Genomic DNA, 21,540 nt, shown 5'->3' with positions numbered 1-21,540 from the left:
TGTCATCCCATGTACACAGGGCTGAAGCAGGAGGATCACAAGTTCAAGGCTAGCCTGGGCTACAGAGTGAGTTTCAGGCCAATCTAGGCCAAGCTAACAATATACTGTCTCAAAACGGAAAGTAAAAACGAGGGCTGTGGGTGCAGCTTACCACTGGAGAGCTTGCCTAGTGTGCATGGGGCCCTGGGTTTCTCCCCAGTGTCACAGAAACCAGCTATGGTGGCATGTGCCTGTGATCCCAGCATGTGGGAGGGGGAGGCAGGGGGATCACAAGTTCAAAGTCACTGTGCTAGCTAGTTTTTTGTGAACTTGACACAAGCTACAGTCGCTTGGGAAGAGGGACCTCAATGGGAAAAAAAAAGACAAAACTGCTTGATCAGATTGCCTGTAGGCAAAGCTGTGGGGGCCTTTTCTTTCTTTCTTTCTTTCTTTCTTTCTTTTTTTTGAAACAGGGTTTCTCTGTGGCTTTGGAGGCTGTCCTGGAACTCCCTTGGTAGTCCAGGCTGGTCTCAAACTTACAGAGATCCGCCTGCCTCTGCCTCCCAAGTGCTGGGATTAAAGGCGTGCACCACCAACGCCCGGCCCTTTTCTTGACTAATGATTGATGTAGGAGTGTCCAGCCTGCTGTGGGTAGCATGATTCCTGAGCAGAGGATTCTGGGCAATATGAGAAATCAAACTGAGCAGGCCCTGGAGAACTAAACAGTGAGCAGTTCCTCCACGGCCTCTGCTTCGTTTCCTGCCTCCAGGTTCCTGCCTCGAGTTCCCTCCAGGATAGCCTACAGACTCTCTTTCCTCCCCAGATTTGTCTTGGTGGTCATCACAGCAGTAGAACGTAAACTAGAACCGTCATCCTTGGGTACCTAATAAGTTAGAAGAGGCTATCCTGGGCTACATCACACACATACACACACACACACATGTTCACACACTCACACATTCACACACACATACACACTCACATACATGTGCACACACACATACACACACACAGTCAGTGGCTGTTCAGGGCTCCCTAGCTTCGTGACCTGAGAAAGTCTGTAATCCCTGCTCACTAGGGGCACATGGGTAGCTCTGACATTGGCTTCCTGGGCGGAGCTGAGAGGAAACCTGGCCTCCTGATCTCTTTCCCTCCCTCCCCACCTCAGCTGTGTCCCACTTAACACCTCTGAGGCAGCCCAGGTGAGAGCCAGGCTAAGTGGGGTGCAATGAGCTACCTCTAGATGGGAGGCCAGTCCTCAGTCCTATGGGGGAGGAGGGAGAATCTGGGGAAGCTCTTAACTCAGTCTGCAAGAATCCGGCTGTGACAGCTCTAGCATTCAGCAGGTTCTGGATCTTTCTGCCAAGGGGTCTGTGTTTAGCATTGGGGAAACGTTATTATGGCTGCAGCAGGAGAGTTGTCCTAGTGGTTAATAGTGAGTACTTAGTTCTCTATCAGAGGACCCAAGTCCAGATCTCAGCACCCCCATCAGGTGGCTCACAAACATCTGGAATGCTAAGGACACATATGACACCCTGTGACCTCTGAGTGTAAGCACACACACACACATAAATAAAATAAACCTGTAACTGAAGTCAGCATCAGTGGCATCTGTGTTGCCCAGACTAGCCCTGAACTTATGATCCTCCCGCTGCAGCCTCCAGAGAGGCTGGGATTAGAGGCCTGTGCCACCAAGCTCCCCGTGACAGTCACCTCAGGTTGCACACTGAACATTATGAAACAGTGATTTGGGGGGGGTGCGGTGGTGGCACACACCTTTAATCCCAGCAGCACTCGGGAGGCAGAGGCAAGTAGATCTCTGTGAGTTCCAGGACAGGACAGCCAGAAATGTTTGTTACACAGAGAAATCTTGTTTCAAAATACCCAAACACAAAAACAAAAACAAAACAAAACAAACAAAAAAACTAGGGATCGATCTCAGACTGGTAGCCCAAGGTCAGGACAACCTAGAAAAGTGGTGACTGATTCCAAGTGACTTTTGCTTATGTGTCTGGGTGAATTATACCTAACCTAGGGTTTCCAAACTGGGAGACTTTACAAAAGATCCTAGAAGTTGGCAAGAGAGAGAGAGGAAGTTGGTGGGGGAGAGAAGAGGAAGAGGAGGAAGGGAGGGGAAGGAAGAGAAGGGAAGAAGGAAGGAAGGAAGGAAGGGAAGAAGGAAGGAAGGAAGGAAGGAAGGAAGAAGGAAGGAAGGAAGAATGGCAGGAAGGAAGATACGAAGATGCCAAGGTTAGCCCAGCTCAGCTCAGCCCACTTGGGACAAAGGCCTGTCCATCATACCAGATATTCCAGAAGGTGAGTCAGGAGGATTGCAAGTTCAAGGCCTGCCTTGGAAACTTAGCAAGGCCCTATTTCAAAAAAAAAGTGAAGGGAGAGCTAGGCCTTGGCTCAGTGGTAGAGTACCTGCCTGGTGTGTGTAAGACTGTGTTTTAGCCCCAGGAGAGTAGAGAGAAAAAGGGTCCTCAGGAGCAGGGGACTAGGCCCCATTTCTGTGTAGGACACTGGCCTGAGTGGTCCCTGTAGACAAGCTATGGTGGCTACATTTTGTCACAGTCTCCACCACTCCCTACAGTTCTACATCTGCTCTATTCCTGTACCTCACCTGGCCCAAAGCCACAGCTCCCAGTTTCCCTCTTTTGTATCTGGGCTGGGAAGCTGGGGCCCTCAGTACTCACTCAGTCTTCATCCTGGCCCTGGCCCTCTCCCTCCCTTCTGCTCTCATCACCACCATCATCACCATTATTATCACCATCAATATCACCATCATCACCATCACTACCACCATCATCACCACCATCACCATTATTATCACCATCATCACCACCATCATCACCATCATCACCACCATCACCATTATTATCACCATCATCACCACCATCATCACCATTATTATCACCATCATCATCACCATCATCACCACCATCACCACCATCACCACCATCACCACCATCATCACCACCATCACCACCATCACCACCATCATCACCATCATCACCACCATCACCACCATCATCACCATCATCACCACCATCACCATTATTATCACCATCAATATCACCATCATCACCATCACTACCACCATCATCACCACCATCACCATTATTATCACCATCATCACCACCATCATCACCATTATTATCACCATCAATATCACCATCATCACCATCACTACCACCATCATCACCACCATCACCATTATTATCACCATCATCACCATCATCACCACCATCACCACCATCACCACCATCATCACCATCATCACCACCATCACCACCATCATCACCATCACTACCACCATCACCATTATTATCACCATCAATATCACCATCATCACCATCACTACCACCATCATCACCACCATCACCATTATTATCACCATCATCACCACCATCATCACCATTATTATCACCATCATCATCACCATCATCACCACCATCACCACCATCACCACCATCATCACCACCATCACCACCATCACCCCCATCATCACCATCATCACCACCATCACCACCATCATCACCATCATCACCACCATCACCACCATCACCACCATCACCACCATCACCACCATCACCACCATCATCACCACCATCTGTTTGGAATACTATTTTAACTGGGCAAAGATGTGTTACATTTGTTTATGCTGCAGAATATTACATTAACTGTGTGAAGGTGTGTTGCTTTTGTTTGTGCTGCATTGGTTTAATTACGTACACATGCATTGCATCTGCTACTCCTGGCCTGCCTAAGGCACCCGATTGTTATAATAAAGAGCTGGACGGCCAATAGCTAGGCAGAGAAAGGATGGGCGGGGCTGGCTGGCAGAGAGAATACATAGGAGAAATCTGGACTCAAGAGGAAAAGGGGAGAATGAAAGGGGAGGAGAAGTAAGGCCGGCAGCCAGCAGACACGGGAAGCAGTGGAAGTAAGAAAAGTAAAAAGCCTCCAAGGCAAAGGGAGATAAAGACAAACAGGTTAATATAAGTTAAAAAAAAAAAAAACTAGCCAGAAAGGAGTCTAAGCTAGGCTGAGCATTCATAACTAATAATAAGTCTAAGAGAAAAGACCTGGTACAATCATTACCAGATCACCACCATCACCATCACTGACACCACCATCACCATTATCACCATCACTGACACCACCATCACCATCAATCACCACCGCCTTCATCAGTCATCATCACTGGTCCCCTGGGTTCTAGGTCCTGCCAAGAACACTGTTCCTCTGCCAGAACACACATACTTAAGTCTGAGCAGCCCAGATCTTGGTGTCTGACTGCGTGCGGCCCTGGACATGGTGCCCCAGCCCACCCCGACATCTGCATCAGTCCCTACAGAACCCAGCCCACCTGATGCTCCACCCCGGAGAAGCGTTTCTCCACACACTGCTGTAGCTGCCTAAAGGCCAGGCGCAGGGCGAGTGGGCAGCGCCCTGCAGAGCTCACAATGGCATCCACGATGGACCCCAGGTATCCGGTCAGCAGCCCCAGGCTGGTCTCTCGAACCTGCTCCTCTGTAGGTGTGCCCTTGAAGGAGATCCTCCTGTGGGGTGTAAGCAGAACCTTCCGTCAGAACACCACACCCGCTGCCTCAGAACCCCCACCAGCCTCCATTGCGCCTCTCTGCACACCCTGCTGGAACTTGAACACTCCAGAGTCCCATCCCAGAGCCTTCACAGTGGCTGCTCCTTTGTCCTGGAATGCAGCTAAGTGTCACTTCCCCAGAATGGCCATCGCCCCCGTCACTTAGCTACAAGCTTTAGCTGTGGCTATCTTCAGCACGGCCACGTCAGATGCATGTTCCAAACCCAGACCCTTGGCACATGCAGCTCCCACCGCCCAGAGCCCCTCAAGTTCTCAGCCCCTGCACCCAGTCATGACCCCTGGCGTTGCCCCATGTAGTACTAACAGCAATTTACGAGTTGAGTATCTGACCCCTCCCATTTAACAGGTATAGAAACTGAGACCCATCAATGTGACTTTGTAAGTAGGTGGCAGACCTGAGATTAGAAGTCAGGACTAACTCCAGTATCTATCTGCAACCCATAAGTGACACTGAGCTATACCCTGGGAGTGTCACAGACAACCCTATCCTTCTGTTTGGGGCTTGGGTTCAAATTTCCAGTTGTGTGACGTCAGTGCCGAGAGTGCTGAGGCCTGTGTTTGATCAAGAGGTATGGGTCCTAATAGACAGCCTGCATCTAGCTCTGAGGGTTTCATGGGAGCCAGGCCCTGACTATAGCAAAGAAGGTTCTAGAAAGAAAGGAGGAAGTCCATGAAGGTGTGGAATGGCTTTTAGTCACCACCTGGAGCTTGCCTCCGATCTCACAGAAAGTTCTTGGGGCCGATTTTGCAGGCGACCCCCATGTGGGCCTCCAGCATTACCCTGTTCTGAGCTTCACATGCAAAACCCATTAAGTGTCCCCAATGCCCCCAAGTCACAGGGTGTGGGAGAGGCAGAGGAGAGATTTGGACTCCCCCAGAACAGCCTGAGGTGGCATAGCACACAGAGGCCTGAAGGCTACACTCGTGTCTCTAGTCAGGTAGCCGCACAGAACAGCCCAAGGTGGCTGCCGGAGGCCTGAGGCACCCGCCTCGCTCACCGGGAGCGGTTCAGATCCATCTTGCAAGGGTCCAGCTCCATATATTTCTTCTCCTCGAAGACGCGGCTGACCACGGGCCTCAGGACCTCGTGTAGGTAGCGCATGCCCACGAGCTGGGGGCAGGGGCCACACGGAGCGGCTAAGGGTGGCGGGGAGTGCCCTGGGCTGGGGCAGGGGGGGTGTGCGGGGAAATTTCAGAGCCAGGCCAGCCGTGTCCGAGGGTGCCGCCCAGGGCTGACATCAGGCACCTGCCACCAGCACCCAGCTCAGCCATCTAGTGCCACAGCAGGCCCTGGGGACCGGGTGATTAGGGGAAGGAAGTCACATGCACCCAGACATGCCAGGTCCCCACTCACCTTCATGAACTGTTCCATCGACTTGGATGCCAAGGAGTTAGAACGGAAGAGGGTGTTGGGGTCATCTGGGAGAATAAGGGGATGTGTTTGCCCGGGTTGGGGGGCTTGACCCAGCTCACCCCACTCACTCAAGGTGGAAACATGATTCTTTCGACCTCAAGAACCAGGGAGAACCCAAAACATCAACGTCATCCGTAGTACAGAAGCCGAGAGTGGTTAGGCAAAATACCGGAGGTCACACAGCACCTGAAGCTGTGTTATGTGCTCTCAGCCCTCCAGGGTTCACAGCATAGATACCCAACACATAAAGGTCCTCTAAAGAACCCGATTTCTCCCCTGGAAATCCTCTGCAGACCCATCCTTGGGGAGTGGCATCTATACGGGAAACTCACTGGTTCGAGCCACCTCACGCCTTGTGAGGTAGTCCAGAAAGGGCCCTGCCAGGCCCTGGCCCAGGAAGAGCTTCACCAGCTTGGTGGCAAGGTCTTGACGACAGTCCCCAGAGGCCAGCTCCTCTAGCACAGCCAGGGGGCTGCTGGTGTCCTCCTGAGCCGGGACAGGAGAGCACACAGGTGACCCGAGGCCCCAAAGCAGGAGAGTGGCCCTGATTCCTGGGGGAGCGGAGCCACACCCCACCCCGGGCCCAGCAACCCAGGTGAAGGGCCTGTCGCCACACCCACCTCAGCTGGCCCCTGTACCGACTCCAGAAGCAGTTCCATGAGAGGCCGATAGTACTGGGAAGGCAGGACACGGTCCTCAGTGAGTCGCACCTTCAGCCTCAGAGCACCCAGGCTCCCCCTAGATGGAACAGACCATCGGGAAGGGGATGTGAGTGCAGGCTAGCCTGAAGTGGGAGACAGGAGCATGGGAAGGGACAAGAGGCAGGAGGTAAGCACAGAGGAAGGCAGCAGGGGCAGAAATGGACAGGGAGAAAGAGGATTGGGGGTCGCAGATGGTGTGCGGAAACGCCACGGTGGAGGCTGTGGCCGGGTGCATAGCCACAGGACTTACAGAACGGCAAGCGTAAGCAGGGCAGTAAGACGCGGGTCTTGTGGACACAAGTGGTGCAGTCAGTTATGTGAACAGCGTGGACAGGAGTAACCAACCAGGAAACGAACGACTGAGGGGCCCAGGGAGCTCTGTGGTCAGTGTGCACAGCACATGTGTGTACAGGCAGTGGTAGCTACTGGGACAGTGGTAGAGCTCTTACCTAGCACAGCCAAGGCCCTGGGTTCAATTCCTGGCACTACATAATAAAGCAAGGAATGTGGCCAGGAAGGCAGCCGTGCGGGGACCAAACATTCTACCATGCATTGGGTGTGTGAGCCTGTCTATGGTGGACAGCAGGCTGGGCCAAGGGGCACTGTGTGGGCTGACAAAGACATCCTGGGGACATGTGACTAGGGCCAGAGGGATAGGGCAAGCTGGTGCCAGCACCCAAGATAATCAATCTGTCCACAAACTGAAGTGGTGCCCCTCCCTAGGCACCCACATTTACCCAGAATCCTCAGCTCTAGGAAAGGGCAAGAGGCGGAACCAGCCGTTGGGTGGCTTCTGCTGGAGGGTCTGTGGGGTGAACTCCACCTGTGGGGGACACACAGACCTCAGCTGGGGGCCCCGTCCTGCTGATAAAGAGCCCACCCGGCCCTGGAGGGAAAGCTTGGATTGCCACCCACAGATGGCATGTGGCCAGCCAGGGCCCAGTTCTCCCTCTCTCTCAAGCCAAGGCAGTTAGGGCCTCTAGGGGACACTTAATTTACAATTCAGAAAAGCTAATGCACTAGGTAGTAGTGGCACATGCCTTTAATCCCAGCATTGGGAGGCAGAAGCAGGTAGATCTCTGTGAGTTCAAGACCAGCCTGGTCTACAGAGTGAGTCCAGGACAGCCAGAGCTACACAGAGAAACCCTGCCTCAATAAACCAAAAATAAAAGAAAGTGAGAGAGAAAAAAAAGCTAAGGCTTGAAGAGATGGCTTGCCCTGGGTCACACAGTGACCCAGTAGTGAGCACAAGGTCACTGTCACAGCCACAGCCTCAGACAAGAGAAGAGCTAAGAGCTAAGAGCCACAGGGCTTCAGAAAAGCTACTTCGCTGCTCCAAACCTCAATTTCCTCCTGTGCAGAGGGGGACAATGACTGTCAACCTCACGGGATAGTGACAAGGTTAGGTTAATGCCAGTACACCCGGGAGCCTTGGGCCCACCCTGGGGCCTCAGACAGGTCCTTGCCTACTCCACAGCCTCGGTTTTCCTGCCTGCTCAAGGGAGGCACTGGGGAGCCACAGAGGGCATTTGTTAGTGCGAGGGACACTCACCATGCCCAGGAAGTCGTTCTTGCCCACCATGTCCCAATCCCACAGCTCCACTCGCAGCGAGGACACGGTCCCCGGCGCCTCCCGAAGCTCCAGCACCTCATCCCAATGTGGGAAGCGGGTCTTCTTGATTGTCTGAGGGTGGAAGGGGCTGTGAGTGGGGGAGGCAACTGGTTCCACCTACAGAGGAATGCCCCACCCCTGCCTGGCTGTCTGCTCACCGACGTCTCCAAACTGTGGCTGCCCCAAAACACACGCGCAAATGGGTCTGATGTGCCGGAGATGTCCCTGGGGGCCAGGTCCCTGGGGGCAGAGGAAGAGAAGGGGTGTGTGGACACAGGCCCTCGAGGACCCAGAGCCCAAGCTGGGCCTAGAAAAAAGAGTTGAAACTAGATTGTTCTTTTGTATTGTTTTGTTTTGTATTTTGAGACAGGGTTTCTATGTGTAGCTTTGGAGCCTATCCTGGAACTCACTCTGTATACCAGGCTGGCCTCGAACTCAGAGATCTGCCTGCATCTTCTGGGATTAAAGGCAAGCACCATCACCACCTGTTGAAACTAGATCAGACTAAGGTCACCGGACCAAGGGTCCAATGAAGTGACATAGGCAAGTAAGTTACTTATCGTAACATTGGGCTCAGCTCACTTATTCATTCAACAAACATCCATGCCCACACCTTGCTTAGGAACAAAGGGAAAGAATGAGACACAGACATCCTGTCTGTGGTTACCATGACAACTCAAAGCCTCACCTGAGTCAGCTTCCCCATCCCCCTTCTAACAGGCCCCCAAATCCAGGAACACCCCACCACCACCAGGAGCTGTTTCTTCCTCCCATTTGCTTCCCAGCCTTGCTGGGCATCCAAAGCCTTTGGTTTCCTAGGAACCAACACAGTTGCTAAGCGACAGCAATCGGTCCTTCTCCTGCTTGCAAGGATCCTGTACTGCCTAGTGTCTGAGGAGGGGTCATGGGCAGAATAGCTGAGTGCAGACCCCTGCACACAATCTGTTATCTGGTTCCCTTCCTTGGGTCATTCCTCATTCATGCTTCTCCCCTGTCCCGCTGGCGCCAAGGCTGAGACCTGAATCCAGAGGTGTCAGGAGAAGCTCAGAGAGGGCAAGGAAGGGTCTTATGGTCACACAGCAAGCTAGAAATGTGAATCGCCCTTAATGTGTGTGGGTGGAACCTAAGAGTGAAGGTTCCGGGAGGGAGGTAAGAGGGAAAAGATGTAACAGAGGTGAGGGATGTGAGGACAGGAGGACTGAGGAGGGGACAGGAGGACTGAGGAGGGGACAGGAGGACTGAGGAGGGGACAGGAGGACTGAGGAGGGGACAGGAGGACTGAGGGAGGCTGGAAGATGGGTGTGGTGTCTAGAGGCCACCTCTGGGTTTCACTGGTTCTGGGTCTGTCGACTTCCTTCAGGCCTTCCTCTCAGCCCACAAGACTCCAGTGTGACCCCAAGTCAAGTCAGTAAGAATCAACCCTGGGATGTTCTGTAAAAGTGAGGTGCTTGGTCAGTTGTGCAAGCAAAGTTGGTAGGTCACTGACACTGCCTGATGACACCTTCCCGGATCCATCATGCCTGAGGACACCCATCATGTCAGTGAGCCAATAGTTAAGACTTCTGCCCAAGAAGTAACAGTCTGCTGTTTATTATTGTGTCTTTGTATGTGTGGTGTGTGTGTGTGTGTGTCTGTGTCTGTGACTGTGTGTGTGTCTGTGGTTGTGTGTATCTGTGACTGTGTATGTGTCTGTGACTGTGTGTGTGTGTGTGTGTGTGTCTGTGATTATGTACTTATATACATGTACAGCTTTCAAGAGTTGGTTTTCTCCTTCTATGGGCTCCAGGAATCAAACTCGGGCCATCAGGTGTGAGTAGCAAGTGATTTACCTACTGAACCATCTCACCAGCCCCAAGCTGAACGCCCTCCCACACACACACACACACACACACACACACACACACACACACCTGTCTGCCCACTTCTTGTATGTAGCTGATTGTTATTTGTCCCTGAACACCTAAGTTAGGATTTTGCTTTTGCCAGGTGTGGTGGCTAAGCATTTAATGCCAGTACTTGAAAGGCAGAGGCAGGCGGATCTCTGTGAGTTTGAGGCCAGCCTAGTCTACACAGAGAGACCCTCGAACTCACAGAGTTCTGCCTACCTCTGCCTCCTGAGTGCTGAGATTAAAGATGTGCGCTGCCACCACCCAGCTTGATTTTGTGTTTTTGTTGGTTTGTTGAAACAGGGTGTCTCGTAGCCCAAGCTGGCTTAAAATTCCCTATGTCATCAAGGATGACCCTTAATTCCTAATCCTCCTGCCTCTGCCTCCCGAGTGCTGGGATTAGAGATGTGTACCACCATGCACAGTTTATGTGGTGCTGTGGCTAGAACCCGGGGCCTCATGCATCCTGGGCAAGCGCTCTATCCACCAGGCCACATCCTTGCTCATTTTCAGAACATGGGACACCACCCCCAGGGCAAGCATACCTGGCCTGTCTCACGTGGCAGCGGAGGCATCGGCCCCTGGCATCGTCCAGCAGCCGCACGGCCAAGTAGACCTCACCCTGCACCTCGGCATCTGGATCCACTCGACTCAGGTTGATCCAGCTGTCGATCCCTGCAGGGCAGACATGGTGTTTAGCAAGCACCTGAGCTCACTAGGCACTGTGTCAGCTCCCAACTGCCACTGATGATGACCGTACATGATACTGGCGGTTTCTCAGGCAGGACCTCAGATTTGGTCTGCAATCAGCCATGTCAAAGGAGGAAACTGAGGCACAGAGACCAGGCTGCCCTCCGCACACAGAGATTAGGGAGGTAGAGGCATTCCGATCTCTGTGTGTTTGATGTCTACAAAATGAGTTCCAGGACAGCCAGGGCTACAGAGAAACCCTGTCTCTAAAAGAAAAAAAAAAAAAAAAAAGAGGAAACAACAGAGATGGAGTCTGAACGTGGGCAGTCCAGCTTTGGGCTGTCATCATGGGTACTCTGGAACATTGAATGACACAGACAAGCCCATGTGCACACACATACTCACACACATACACACAGAGCTCTCATCACACTTTAAACATATTGCTTATTGACTTCTTTGGCAAACATCTTTCCTTGCCCTCTTGTTTCTCTTTTGTTTTGTTTCCATTCAGAGTCTTGTTATGTATCCCACCTCTCCCTCCTGAGTGTGGGCCGGGGTCACAGCTGAGCGCTCAGGCTTTAACCTCCTGTTGCTGTTTTATCTCTTTAAACATGACTTTCAAAGCATCTGTAACTGTGGCTAGTGTTATCAGTTTGACAGCCTCTAGAGCCACCTGGAAGATAGGTTTCTAGGCACAACTGGGAGGGTTGGCTGGATCAAGGTTAACCCTGAGGATACCCATGGGGGATTCTCCATCACAGTGTGGGCAGAACCATTCCCTAGGCTGGAATCCTGAACCCTACAAGATGAAGAAATGGAGGGGAGCCCCAACTGTCATCCCTCTCTGCTCCCAGATCGTGGATGGGATGTGACCAGTTCCTTCAACTTCTGCTGCCTCAACTTCCCTGTCACGATGAACTGCTCTTTTGAACTGTGAATCTAAATAGACCCTCCCTCCCTTAAGCCATTTCTGTCAGAGTCCTGGGGAAAGAAAAGCCCTGAATTCCAGCCAGAGATACACAGTGAGACCCTGCCTCAAATGCACAAACAAGCAAACACCCATCGTGGCTCCCTGCTGCCGCCAGAAGAAACCCCAGAATCAGATCCTTTGACACTGGAGCCACCTGTGGGTGCTGGGGACTGAACTGAACTCTGACCTCTGGAAGAGCGGCTCTCACTCTTGACTGCTGAGCCATCCATCCCTCCAACCCTGCAACTCTAATACAATAACTAGTAAACATGCAGTTGGGGCGGAAGCATAGCTCCGTGATAGAGCCGTTGGTTTGATCCCAGCACTAATAATGATGATGATGACATGAATGAGGTCTCACTATGTAGCCCAGGCTAGCCTCCTGAGTGCTGTGACAACAGGCATGTGCCACCAAACCCAGCTTGGGCAGCCACTCTTACCATCATCCACCCTCCATTCTGCCATTCCCAGAGGTAAGATGCGCATGTGGTGTCCCCCTCTGTCCACCAAGATGAGCACAACGTCCCCCTGCCCAACACCCACACCTTCCTGAGGCATCCTTATTTCCTTCGGCTCTTGAAACCCATGGGGTCTGTGATGTAATAAAAAGAATACATAGAAGAATGTATGGTTTGATTAAATGCATAAACTTTCAGGAATTTCTCTGACTGGAGGGGGCCTGAAAATGCTATACCATTAGTAAGTACAGGGCTGCCCACTGCAACTGCTTGAGCTGGGAACACATGGCCAACACCCCTGATGCTTCACCAGAGAGCCAGCCAAGTGCATGATGGGACGTTACAGCAGAGTGCAGTGATTGCAGAACTCAGAACTCCTTAAAGTGAAGTGCCTGCTAGGCACAGCGGATGCCTGTCATCCCATGCTGGGAGGCTGACACCGTACTGTCATATATTATGCCAGCCGGGGGTACCCTTGTCTCAGGTATGTGAAAGGGGCTGGAGAGACAGCTCGCACTGCCTGCTCTTCCAGAAGCTCCAGGTTCGGTTCTCAGCACCCACATGGGGATCTGGCGCCCTCTTCTGGCCTCTTCAGGCACTACATACATGTGGTGCACTTAGAGACAAGCGTGCAAAATGCTCATGCATATAAAATAAAAATAAAAATTTAAAAATACAGGGTGAGGTTAAAAAAAAGGCAACTAGGGAAAACCAAGTCTAACTGGCTACCAAGTAGGCTAGGAAAAACCCATGTTCACAAGCATTCACACACACACACACACACACACACACACACACACGAATACAACACGGTGAGTTCAAACCCTGGACCCAAACAACCTTAGTCCCAAGTCCTGGCTCCATGAGCAAGTCACTGAGCCCTCTAGACCTCAGCACTGTCACAGGAAAAACAGGAGGGAAAAAAGGTCTCCACCTCCGGGAGGGCTCAGCATGCATTCCCAGTGTGTCAGTGTGGTGGGCCCTACTATTGTTCTTACGTTTTTGTGTGTTAAAAAAAAGGCAGAGTTTAGAGGCACACACTTGAGAGGCCCGGGGTTCACCACCATCATGCAAATACAAAGTGTTTGGAAAAATAGGCATGATACTGTGCATTGGAATACCAGCATGAGGGAAACTGAGGCATGGGGAAACCACAACTTGGAGACTATCTAGGGATCTAGGGTTAGACAGAGACAGCCTATCTCAAAAAGACAAAACTAAAGCAGCTGACTACACCGGATAGGAACAGAGGCCCAGGTGGGAACGGGTGTCACACTTCCGCTGTTTGAACCCCAGGTCTATGAAAATGAGTTAGCTGCTCAATAAATGAACTGAATTACAAATTAAAGAGACAGGATAAAAAAAGACACATCCTCCGGCCAGTGGTGGTGCACACCCTTTAATCCCAGAGCACTCCGGAGGCAAAAGCAGGTGGATCTCTGTGAGTTCAAGGACAGTCTAGTTTACAAAACGAGGTTCCAAGATAGCCAGAGCTGTTACACAGAGAAACCTTGTCTCAAAAAACAGAAAGAGAGAGAGACAGAAAGAGGGAAAGAGGGAGAGTGGGGGGAAGGGAGAGGGGGAGGGGAGAAGAAGGAGGGGGAGAGAGAGAGAGAGAGTGCTCCCCCTTCAGGTTCTGAGGCCACTCCCTCAGTCAGTCCTTGCAAGGTCCCTGTGGGTCAGACCATTTTTCTTCTCCCTCCAGCCAGGCCCTGCTCACCTCGAGGGTCAGCTGTGATGGCGTCCTTGCTCAGGGAAATCTTCCCAATGATGTCATCATGTCTGTGAGAAAGTGGTAGGAGAGGGTCAGACCAGGACTAGCACCCTCCTGTGGAGCCATGGGGACAAGTGTCAGGGGTTGGATGAGGCACACTTCCTCCCGGTGTGTGGATTGGCGTGTGGCTCGGGACCCCCATGCACTCCCCACCCATCCACCACACACCCAACAGTGTCCTCATCCAGCACGTAGAAGGCCAGGTGGTGGAAGTCCAATGGCAGGTGCACAGTGTATTCTTCCCCCCAAAAGGGGCTCAGGCTCCTCCAGATGGTTGCTGTCCTGCAAGAGGGGTGCTGGGCTAGGGCCTCATACAGTGGGTGACCTGGGGATCCCCACAAACACAGCTAGGGGTGCGTGCACACACACACACACACCAGACATGGCCATGCACAAGCCCCCATCCCAGGAATACAGCAAGTGCTCTCAGACAAATGAGCCCAGATTGAGACCCAACATGCACACATACCAGAGATGCAGACAAATGTAGGCACAGCTGTGGGGAGTCGAAATGTGCATGTACACACGCAGGCACACATGTGCACGCACACACACACACACACACACACATGTCCCCAAGATGCAACTAAAGAGCTTCACAAGTGAACCAAAACACACACAGAGACCCACGGAAACACATACAAACATACAACCAGAAAAACACACCTAGACATGCCAGACACAGGGAGTCACAGTCACACAGACACAGATACACACAAGCAATCTCAGAAACATCTAGAAACTTGCTTGTAAATATAGACACAGTGTCTGGTATAGACACAAGCCTGGACATGGAGACACAAAGACATGTTTACATAGCAACATAGTATCCACAAGTCACCAATACCTCATACCCCCCCAGACTGTAGACATCATCTGTGATAGGGTGAGATCGGTGATGCCTGGGGATGGGGGAGGGCTGGGGATGGGGCTGGGGGAGGGCTGGGGCTGGGGATGGGGGAGGGCTGGGGATGGGGGAGAGCTGGGGATAGGGGAGGGCTGGGGATGGGGATGAGGAGGGCTGGGGATGGGGGAGGACTGGGGCTGGGGGAGGGATGGGGATGGGGAGGGCTGGGGATGGGGGAGGGCTGGGGCTGGAGGAGGGATGGGGATGGGGAGGGCTGGGGATGGGGGAGGGATGGGGCTGGGGGAGGGATGGGGATGGGGGGGATGGGGATGGGGGAGGGCTGGGGCTGGGGCTGGGGGAGGGCTGGGGCTGGGGGAGGGCTGGGGATAGGGGAGGGCTGGGGATGGGGATAGGGGAGGGATGGGGATGGGGATGGGGAGGGCTGGGGATGGGGATGGGGGAGGGCTGGGGATGGGGATGGGGAGGGCTGGGGATGGGGATGGGGGAGGGCTGGGGATGGGGATGGGGAGGGCTGGGGCTGGGGATGGGGGAGGGCTGAGGGTAGGGGAGGGCTGGAGCTGGGGGTAGGGGAGGGTTGGGGATAGGGGAGGGATGGGGATGGGGAGGGATTGGGAGGGATGGGGTAGGGGAGGGCTGGAGCTGGGGGTAGGGGAGGGATGGGGGAAGGGGAGGGCTTCCCACACAAATTGGTCACACAAAAGAGAACTGGGCAGGGAAGACCAGCATCCCAGATGGCTGGAACAGCATGTGGAAAGACCCTGAGGCACGCATGAGCAGGGCCAGGACTCTGTGGGACCAACAGTGGTCAGAACACTCAGGGCTTCGTGTCACCCACAAAGTCAGGGGATGCCAGAGTCCAGCCAAAGCAGACACAGGCACACATACATATGTTCAACATCTGGGCTGGGCACCCTGACAGGGCTCCCGCCATGACTGCTCCTGGGAACAAAGACTCTACACTGCCCAGTAAAGCCCCAGCCAAACCAAGCGGGCAAAGCTTGCTTCCTTCTGCTGGTTCCTTCCAGCCCAAGAAGGGGGAACAGCTGCCTGGAGCATAGAGAAAGCCAGTCTGAGGCTTGGGGGTTAGTATCTTATAACAGGGCAAACACAGAGGGAACCATGGGAGGGGTCAGCTTTCCCTGGGGACTCCCCACCCCCAGCTCCCAGCCCATCTGGACCAGAACTAGTGCCAGGAGCATCCAGAATCCTGCCATCTCCATAGAAACCAAAGCTTCAGTCACCCACCCACCCACCCCCTCAGGTCTGCGGGGGCTGAGAGCTGTCCCTTGAACTGCGGGGGAAGAGAAGCCCAACTCAGCTGGTGTCCCTTCTAGACTCAGTGCCCACAGAGATCCACACCCCCCCTCTGCGTTCACACGTGAGGCACACGTCCATATCCCTGTTCTGGTACCCACAGCGGTCCTGTGGGCTGCACACCCACATGGACGTTCACACATGGCCCGAAGCATTCACACCAGCTCCACGGCACCCCGGATGGGCAGGCTGGTATGCACACATGTGCGTGCGCACACGCGCACGCGCACACACACACATTCCCACTTGAACAGTTGTTTGAATACAACACACCCAGACACCCGCAGTACCCAGAGGCCCGGAACAGCCAAACCAACCAAGCGTGAGATGCCCGCCCCACCTCCCCCTAACAGGCCACTGGAGAGGCACAGCCTGGTGGTGGCTGAGTCAGCCCCAGGGAGCCAGAGACATCATGGGTCCCCAGACAGAGGATATGGGCCAGTTGACAATGGCCACAGTGGTGTCCCCAAGAGGCCAGGGCATAAGTAGCCTCCTTGAAACCTGAAAGACAATCCTACCTCCGTGAGGGGCTGCTCTCTCTGCTCCTCTGGGAAGTACTGGGTCCCGCCCCTCCCTCCCCACACCATGCTGACTACGCACCTGGCCACCACCTCGTCATCCACTTTCACCAAGCAATAGGGGTCACTGCTCCCAGACCTGTGGGAAGAGGGGGTCGAGGAGGCTATTGGAAGGGACAGTCATGTGGGAGCTCAAATCCCCACCGTAGGCAGGGTGAGGCCCAGAGAGGGTAGGGGACTTACCCTGGGTCACATAGTAACTCCTACAAAAAGGCCAGGCCTTGGGGGAACATCAGTGGGTTATATCACTGCTGCCCAGCCCAGTCACCTACCACCCACAGGCAGCATAAGCATGCATGTCCATCCTGCTCTAGGACCTCAGTTATGTTACTATGTGACTCCAACAGATGTTAACACACACACACACACACACACACACATCACATCACACCCACACCACACACACGGGGGGAAGGGGGTAAAAGAAAGAGGTTTGGAGGAGGGATCATGGGTTATCCTGGGCTTCAGACACAGACAAGACCCTACTGCCAATTTCTGAGATAAACACTATGCTCCCCATCCTCAGCAGGAAGGACTTGCAGGCCCGAAGCAAGGTCCAGGACCTCAAAACTGAACCCATAGAGATGGCTGTAGGGCTAGAGTATGGCTCAGTGGTAGAGTGTTTGCCTAATGTGTTCAAACCCGGGTCCCAACCCCAGCAGGAAAAGCCAAACAAAGCCAAATCCCAAAAGGCATGTGTTATTTCCCCACCATAAAGCCCTGAGCCCTAGGCCAATCAAAGTGGGCCCCACCCACCCACCCCCTTATAATAGCAGTCACCAGAAAACCCCAGGCTGCCTACCTGGGTCTCCATTGCCTCACTTCAAAGCCACCTCCTTGGAGAGGTTGTCTCTCACTGCCACTGTCTAAAAGGAACCTCCAAGCCATTTGGGATGGGCCACACCCACAGTCCCAACTCCCTGGAGACTGAGGCAGGAAGTTTGCCTGAACCCAGGAGTTCAAGGTCAGCCTGGGCAACATAGTGAGAACAAGGCTCCCATAAATAAAAAACAAACTCTGCCTTCCTGGACCTAAATCATCTTGCACACAGTTTATCTGTGTATTTGTGTCTACCTCTGTCTTCCTACAACCTCTGAACTTCAACCTCCATGGGGTGCTGGCTGTTCCTACTTCTCCCTGGGTCTGGGGCTGGTCCTGCAGGGAAGGTTCAGCAGAATGGATGTGTGGAGTGCAGGCTCTGGAGGAAGGAGGGACGGATGGTACAAACGTGATTTCAGCCTGGGTCTCCTAGCCATGTCCCCTCTCCTCCTCCAGCTGCATTCTCCCAGCCACCCACGTGCTCAACCACAGGGAACAGGGATACTGGCTGCAAACCTGGGCCTTTGACTGGCTGGAAGGTTCCCTCCAAGGCTTCTCTGCCCCAGTGCAGACACGGCCCAGACTGCCTGGGATCAGTTGGCATGGAGGCTTGGAGATACAGCCTCTCCCAAGCAACCTGGCTGACCCCAGGTCCCTCAAGGGAGTAGGGTTCAACACATCTACTCCAGGGCCATGACGCACATGGCCTTATCAGGCTCCTATCAGGTAGGGGCCAGGGTGGCAGGCAGGGCTGGCCTCTCCCAGGCCCTGGTCTCTCCAGACTTCCAGCCTCTCCCATGGCCCCGTCTGAGTCAAGCCTGGGAAAATGTGACCCTCAGGCATCACTTCCCCAGACGTTCATACATTGAAGTTGTTGGTGCTTATGTCCTAGCTTTGGGACTTTACAGTCACGACTGCCTCTCTGGTCCTCTGTTTCTCCATTTGTAAAACAGAGAAGCCAGTTGTGGGCCACACAAAGTGTTAAACACGATACCTGTCCATGGTAAGCCCTCAGTGATGACTGCCACCGCCTTAACCTGAGTGTCAGGTTGAATCTAACTAAGCCCTCTGCCTCTGAAGGTGGAATGAGACGACACCCCCAGCTAACACCCCACTCTCAGACAAGGGAACCCCAGCTTGCTCTGAGAAGATCCCAGGAGGGCACAGTGACTCCTCTTCAACCTTGCTCTGGGGCACGGCCCACTCCAGCCAGAGCTTACCTTGACCAGAAAACTCTAGGGAGAGACGTAAGAAGATGCAAGAATAAAAAGAAGCCTCAAGCCCCTTCCAGATGAAGCCCGAGCCTGTATCCCAGCAGTGACAACGTCCACCAGGGGCTCACAACTGTCTCCCAAGACTAGTGGACCAGCTGGAGTCCAAGGAGGCAACAGTCCTGTTTCTGGGCAGATACCTTCAGCCAGCCATCAAGTATCAGGTCTCCACTCCTGCCTCACACTGCTGTAATCTCTAAGGTTCGAAGGCATCTTCAAGAGAAGGTAGCTCACACTCGTGCTGTGCCCCAAGGACAGGGGCAGAGAAACCGAGCGCCCGCATTTACTTTGGGTGTGTATTTATTTACTGTAGCTGATGAGGAAGATATAATTACTCTAAACAGTTCCCCTTTGGGTACAGCTGCAGTGTTGGGGGACAAGGAGGTTCCCAAAATCAGAGGGTGGTGTTGCAGAATCTGCAGCTTGGGTAGTCGGGACCTCCACCCAAGCAAAGACGGACTCCAGGTGCCCTGTCTGCTCACCTTTCCACACCTGACCCCCTAGCCAGTGTCCTCCACCAGTCCAGCTGGTCACGGGATCAAACAACAGCTCCTTCCACTTCTACACTACCCAGATGGGACACCAAGGGCCAGCAAAAGGCAGGTTCAAGGTCACTCAGCATACCTCCTCCCAAGGACCGCAGCACCTGTCTCAGGTGCTGGTACCTTCAGAGCCAGAGCCTCTCCTGGCTCCAGACCAAGCAGGAGGGGGGAAGCCCGCTCTTCCACCTAGCCCGCTCTTCCACCTACCCCGTTCTGCTGAGTCAGCACTTGCTGACTCAGCCCTGGAGAAGCAAAGCCAAGGACAGGGGCAGAGAAACCGAGCGCCCCCAGCCCCGTCACCCGAGGCACATGCGAGTGAGTGGCTTTTAGAGCAGTTGGGGACCCGAGACAGTCCACCATAGGTTTGCAGGTACAAGGCTGGCAGACTCGTGGTTCCGGGTTGGAGAGCACCTGGTGAAGCTCTGCAAACCTAAACACCTCCGAAGTACGCAAATTCCTGAGGTCCTTCTGGACCACAGCCCTCTGGGGCTCTACCGGTGATCTCTGGGTAGCCCTGCTCCGGCTCCGTCATCTGGAGAAGCCCCACCTCCAACACCTGCTCTAGCTAAGGAAGGGATCATCAGTCCCTTCCTTGGCTCTAAGAGGACCCGTCCAGAGAGATCCCTTCTCCTGCCCTAGAAGACCTACTTGGGGACATCCTAGAACAAAGACACCCTCCCCTTCCCTGGTGGGGAGCAGGGTGCGGCACCTGCTAAGCGTGGGTGCCCCCTCTCACAGGACAAAGAGGGCGGATCCCCAACAGTGGTCCTAGACAGAGGCCCCCACAGCCCTTCCACGCACCCCAGTGGGCACCCGGGAACTCACACATCCTTGGCGGGCAGCGCCCGTCCCTCCACCACGCGGATACTCAGCGAGCCGCTCTTGGACATGGCGCACAGTCCCAAACTTTCCAAGCAAGGAATCTGCCGAGGTTCCAAGGCTGGACCAGGAGGTGAACCTACATGTCACCAGCTTCAGGCCCGGAGCGCTCTCCGCAGGCTCACAAAGGTCCGGGTCCGGGGTGTGACTGGGCAGGACGAGAGGCTGGGAGGGAGAAGTGCTGGATACCAAGAAGGGACATGCATCCCGAGCCACAGGTAGCTGTGCCTGTGCTCCCTCCGGGCAGGCTGAGCCCAGCGTCTGCAGCTCGAAAGGTCCCTCCCAATCCCGCCCCCCACCCCGTAGCTGCCCCGCCCGCCCTGAACCCCACTGGAGCTCCCCCCTGCTGGCACCCCAGTCCGCTGCACCCAGCCGGGGACCCCAGGAGCTTTGGGTCAGGGGGTGGGGGCCACAGGCAATCGGGCCGGGCCGTGGGCCACTACTGAGCTGACATTAGTCCCTCCAAGAACCCGGGTGTCTTCCACCTGCCCCAACCCAGCACCTCCCACTCCTCTCCCACCTCCGCCCCTGCCACCCAACGCCAGACTCTGGGTCCCGGAACAGTACTCGCGCTGGGCGGCAGGCGGCGCACACTCCCTAGGGGTCTGATGCGAGAGGAGGGAGGGGCCTCGAACATCCCCCCCCAGTACATCGTCTCCAATTAAACCTGGAGTGTGCCAGCGGAGGCTCCCGCGTCATAGGCTGCCACTGCGGGGGAGGAAGCCGCGGCCGCAGGGGGAGGGGAGGCGCGGAGATAACACTGCCAGGGCGACACGATAAGAGCCATCTGCAATCCTCGAACACTTAACTGTGTGCCAGGCACGGACTGAGCCTTTCATGCGGATTATCTCAGTTCCGAGACCTCAGCAGCCCTGTTTGCCGTATATACCCTCCATCTGTGGATTATAAACAAAAACAAAACAAACAAACAAAAAACTGGGGTTCTGAGAGGTGGGACCACTTGCCAGAAGTCTCCTTCCTGGGTTTGAATTCTGACTCTGCTAGATTTGATAGCTGTGTGGTCTTGGATGAGTCACTCAGCCTCTCTGTGCCTTGGTTTGGTTTTCTCATCTGTTTAATGAGGGTGACACGTGTCTCATTCATAGGGCTGAGAGAGAAATAAGTGAGATACTCCTACACTGGCCTCAGTGATAG

The 21,540-nt window shown here is 54.0% G+C and overlaps 1 protein-coding gene across 3 annotated transcripts in view; it reads right to left on the bottom strand.

The window, feature by feature from the left end:
- Rasal1 (RAS protein activator like 1) overlaps positions 1–20,669 on the bottom strand; it is a 30,547-nt gene extending 9,878 nt beyond the window's left edge. For 2 of the 3 annotated variants that reach the window (XM_013119819.3, XM_013119818.3), the window contains exons 1-13: positions 20,332–20,669; positions 16,897–16,953; positions 14,283–14,396; positions 14,061–14,122; positions 10,765–10,894; positions 8,492–8,573; positions 8,274–8,405; positions 7,459–7,544; positions 6,641–6,758; positions 6,353–6,506; positions 5,961–6,025; positions 5,605–5,717; positions 4,352–4,544 (exon numbers count right to left, since the gene is read on the bottom strand). In XM_013119819.3, the coding sequence (XP_012975273.1) occupies positions 4,352–4,544; positions 5,605–5,717; positions 5,961–6,025; positions 6,353–6,506; positions 6,641–6,758; positions 7,459–7,544; positions 8,274–8,405; positions 8,492–8,573; positions 10,765–10,894; positions 14,061–14,122; positions 14,283–14,396; positions 16,897–16,953; positions 20,332–20,396 (1,371 nt within the window). In that variant the 5' untranslated portion in view covers positions 20,397–20,669. Of the gene's footprint in view, positions 1–4,351; positions 4,545–5,604; positions 5,718–5,960; positions 6,026–6,352; positions 6,507–6,640; positions 6,759–7,458; positions 7,545–8,273; positions 8,406–8,491; positions 8,574–10,764; positions 10,895–14,060; positions 14,123–14,282; positions 14,397–16,896; positions 16,954–20,331 lie in introns of those variants that run through there. The other variant, XM_013119820.3, reaches the window with a different exon arrangement.
- Positions 20,670–21,540: the final 871 nt, after the last annotated feature.

Source organism: Mesocricetus auratus, unplaced genomic scaffold (genome assembly GCF_017639785.1).
Source record: "Mesocricetus auratus isolate SY011 unplaced genomic scaffold, BCM_Maur_2.0 Super-Scaffold_100025, whole genome shotgun sequence".
Lineage (NCBI taxonomy): Eukaryota > Metazoa > Chordata > Mammalia > Rodentia > Cricetidae > Mesocricetus > Mesocricetus auratus.
This window is presented reverse-complemented; position numbering and strand designations above follow the sequence as displayed.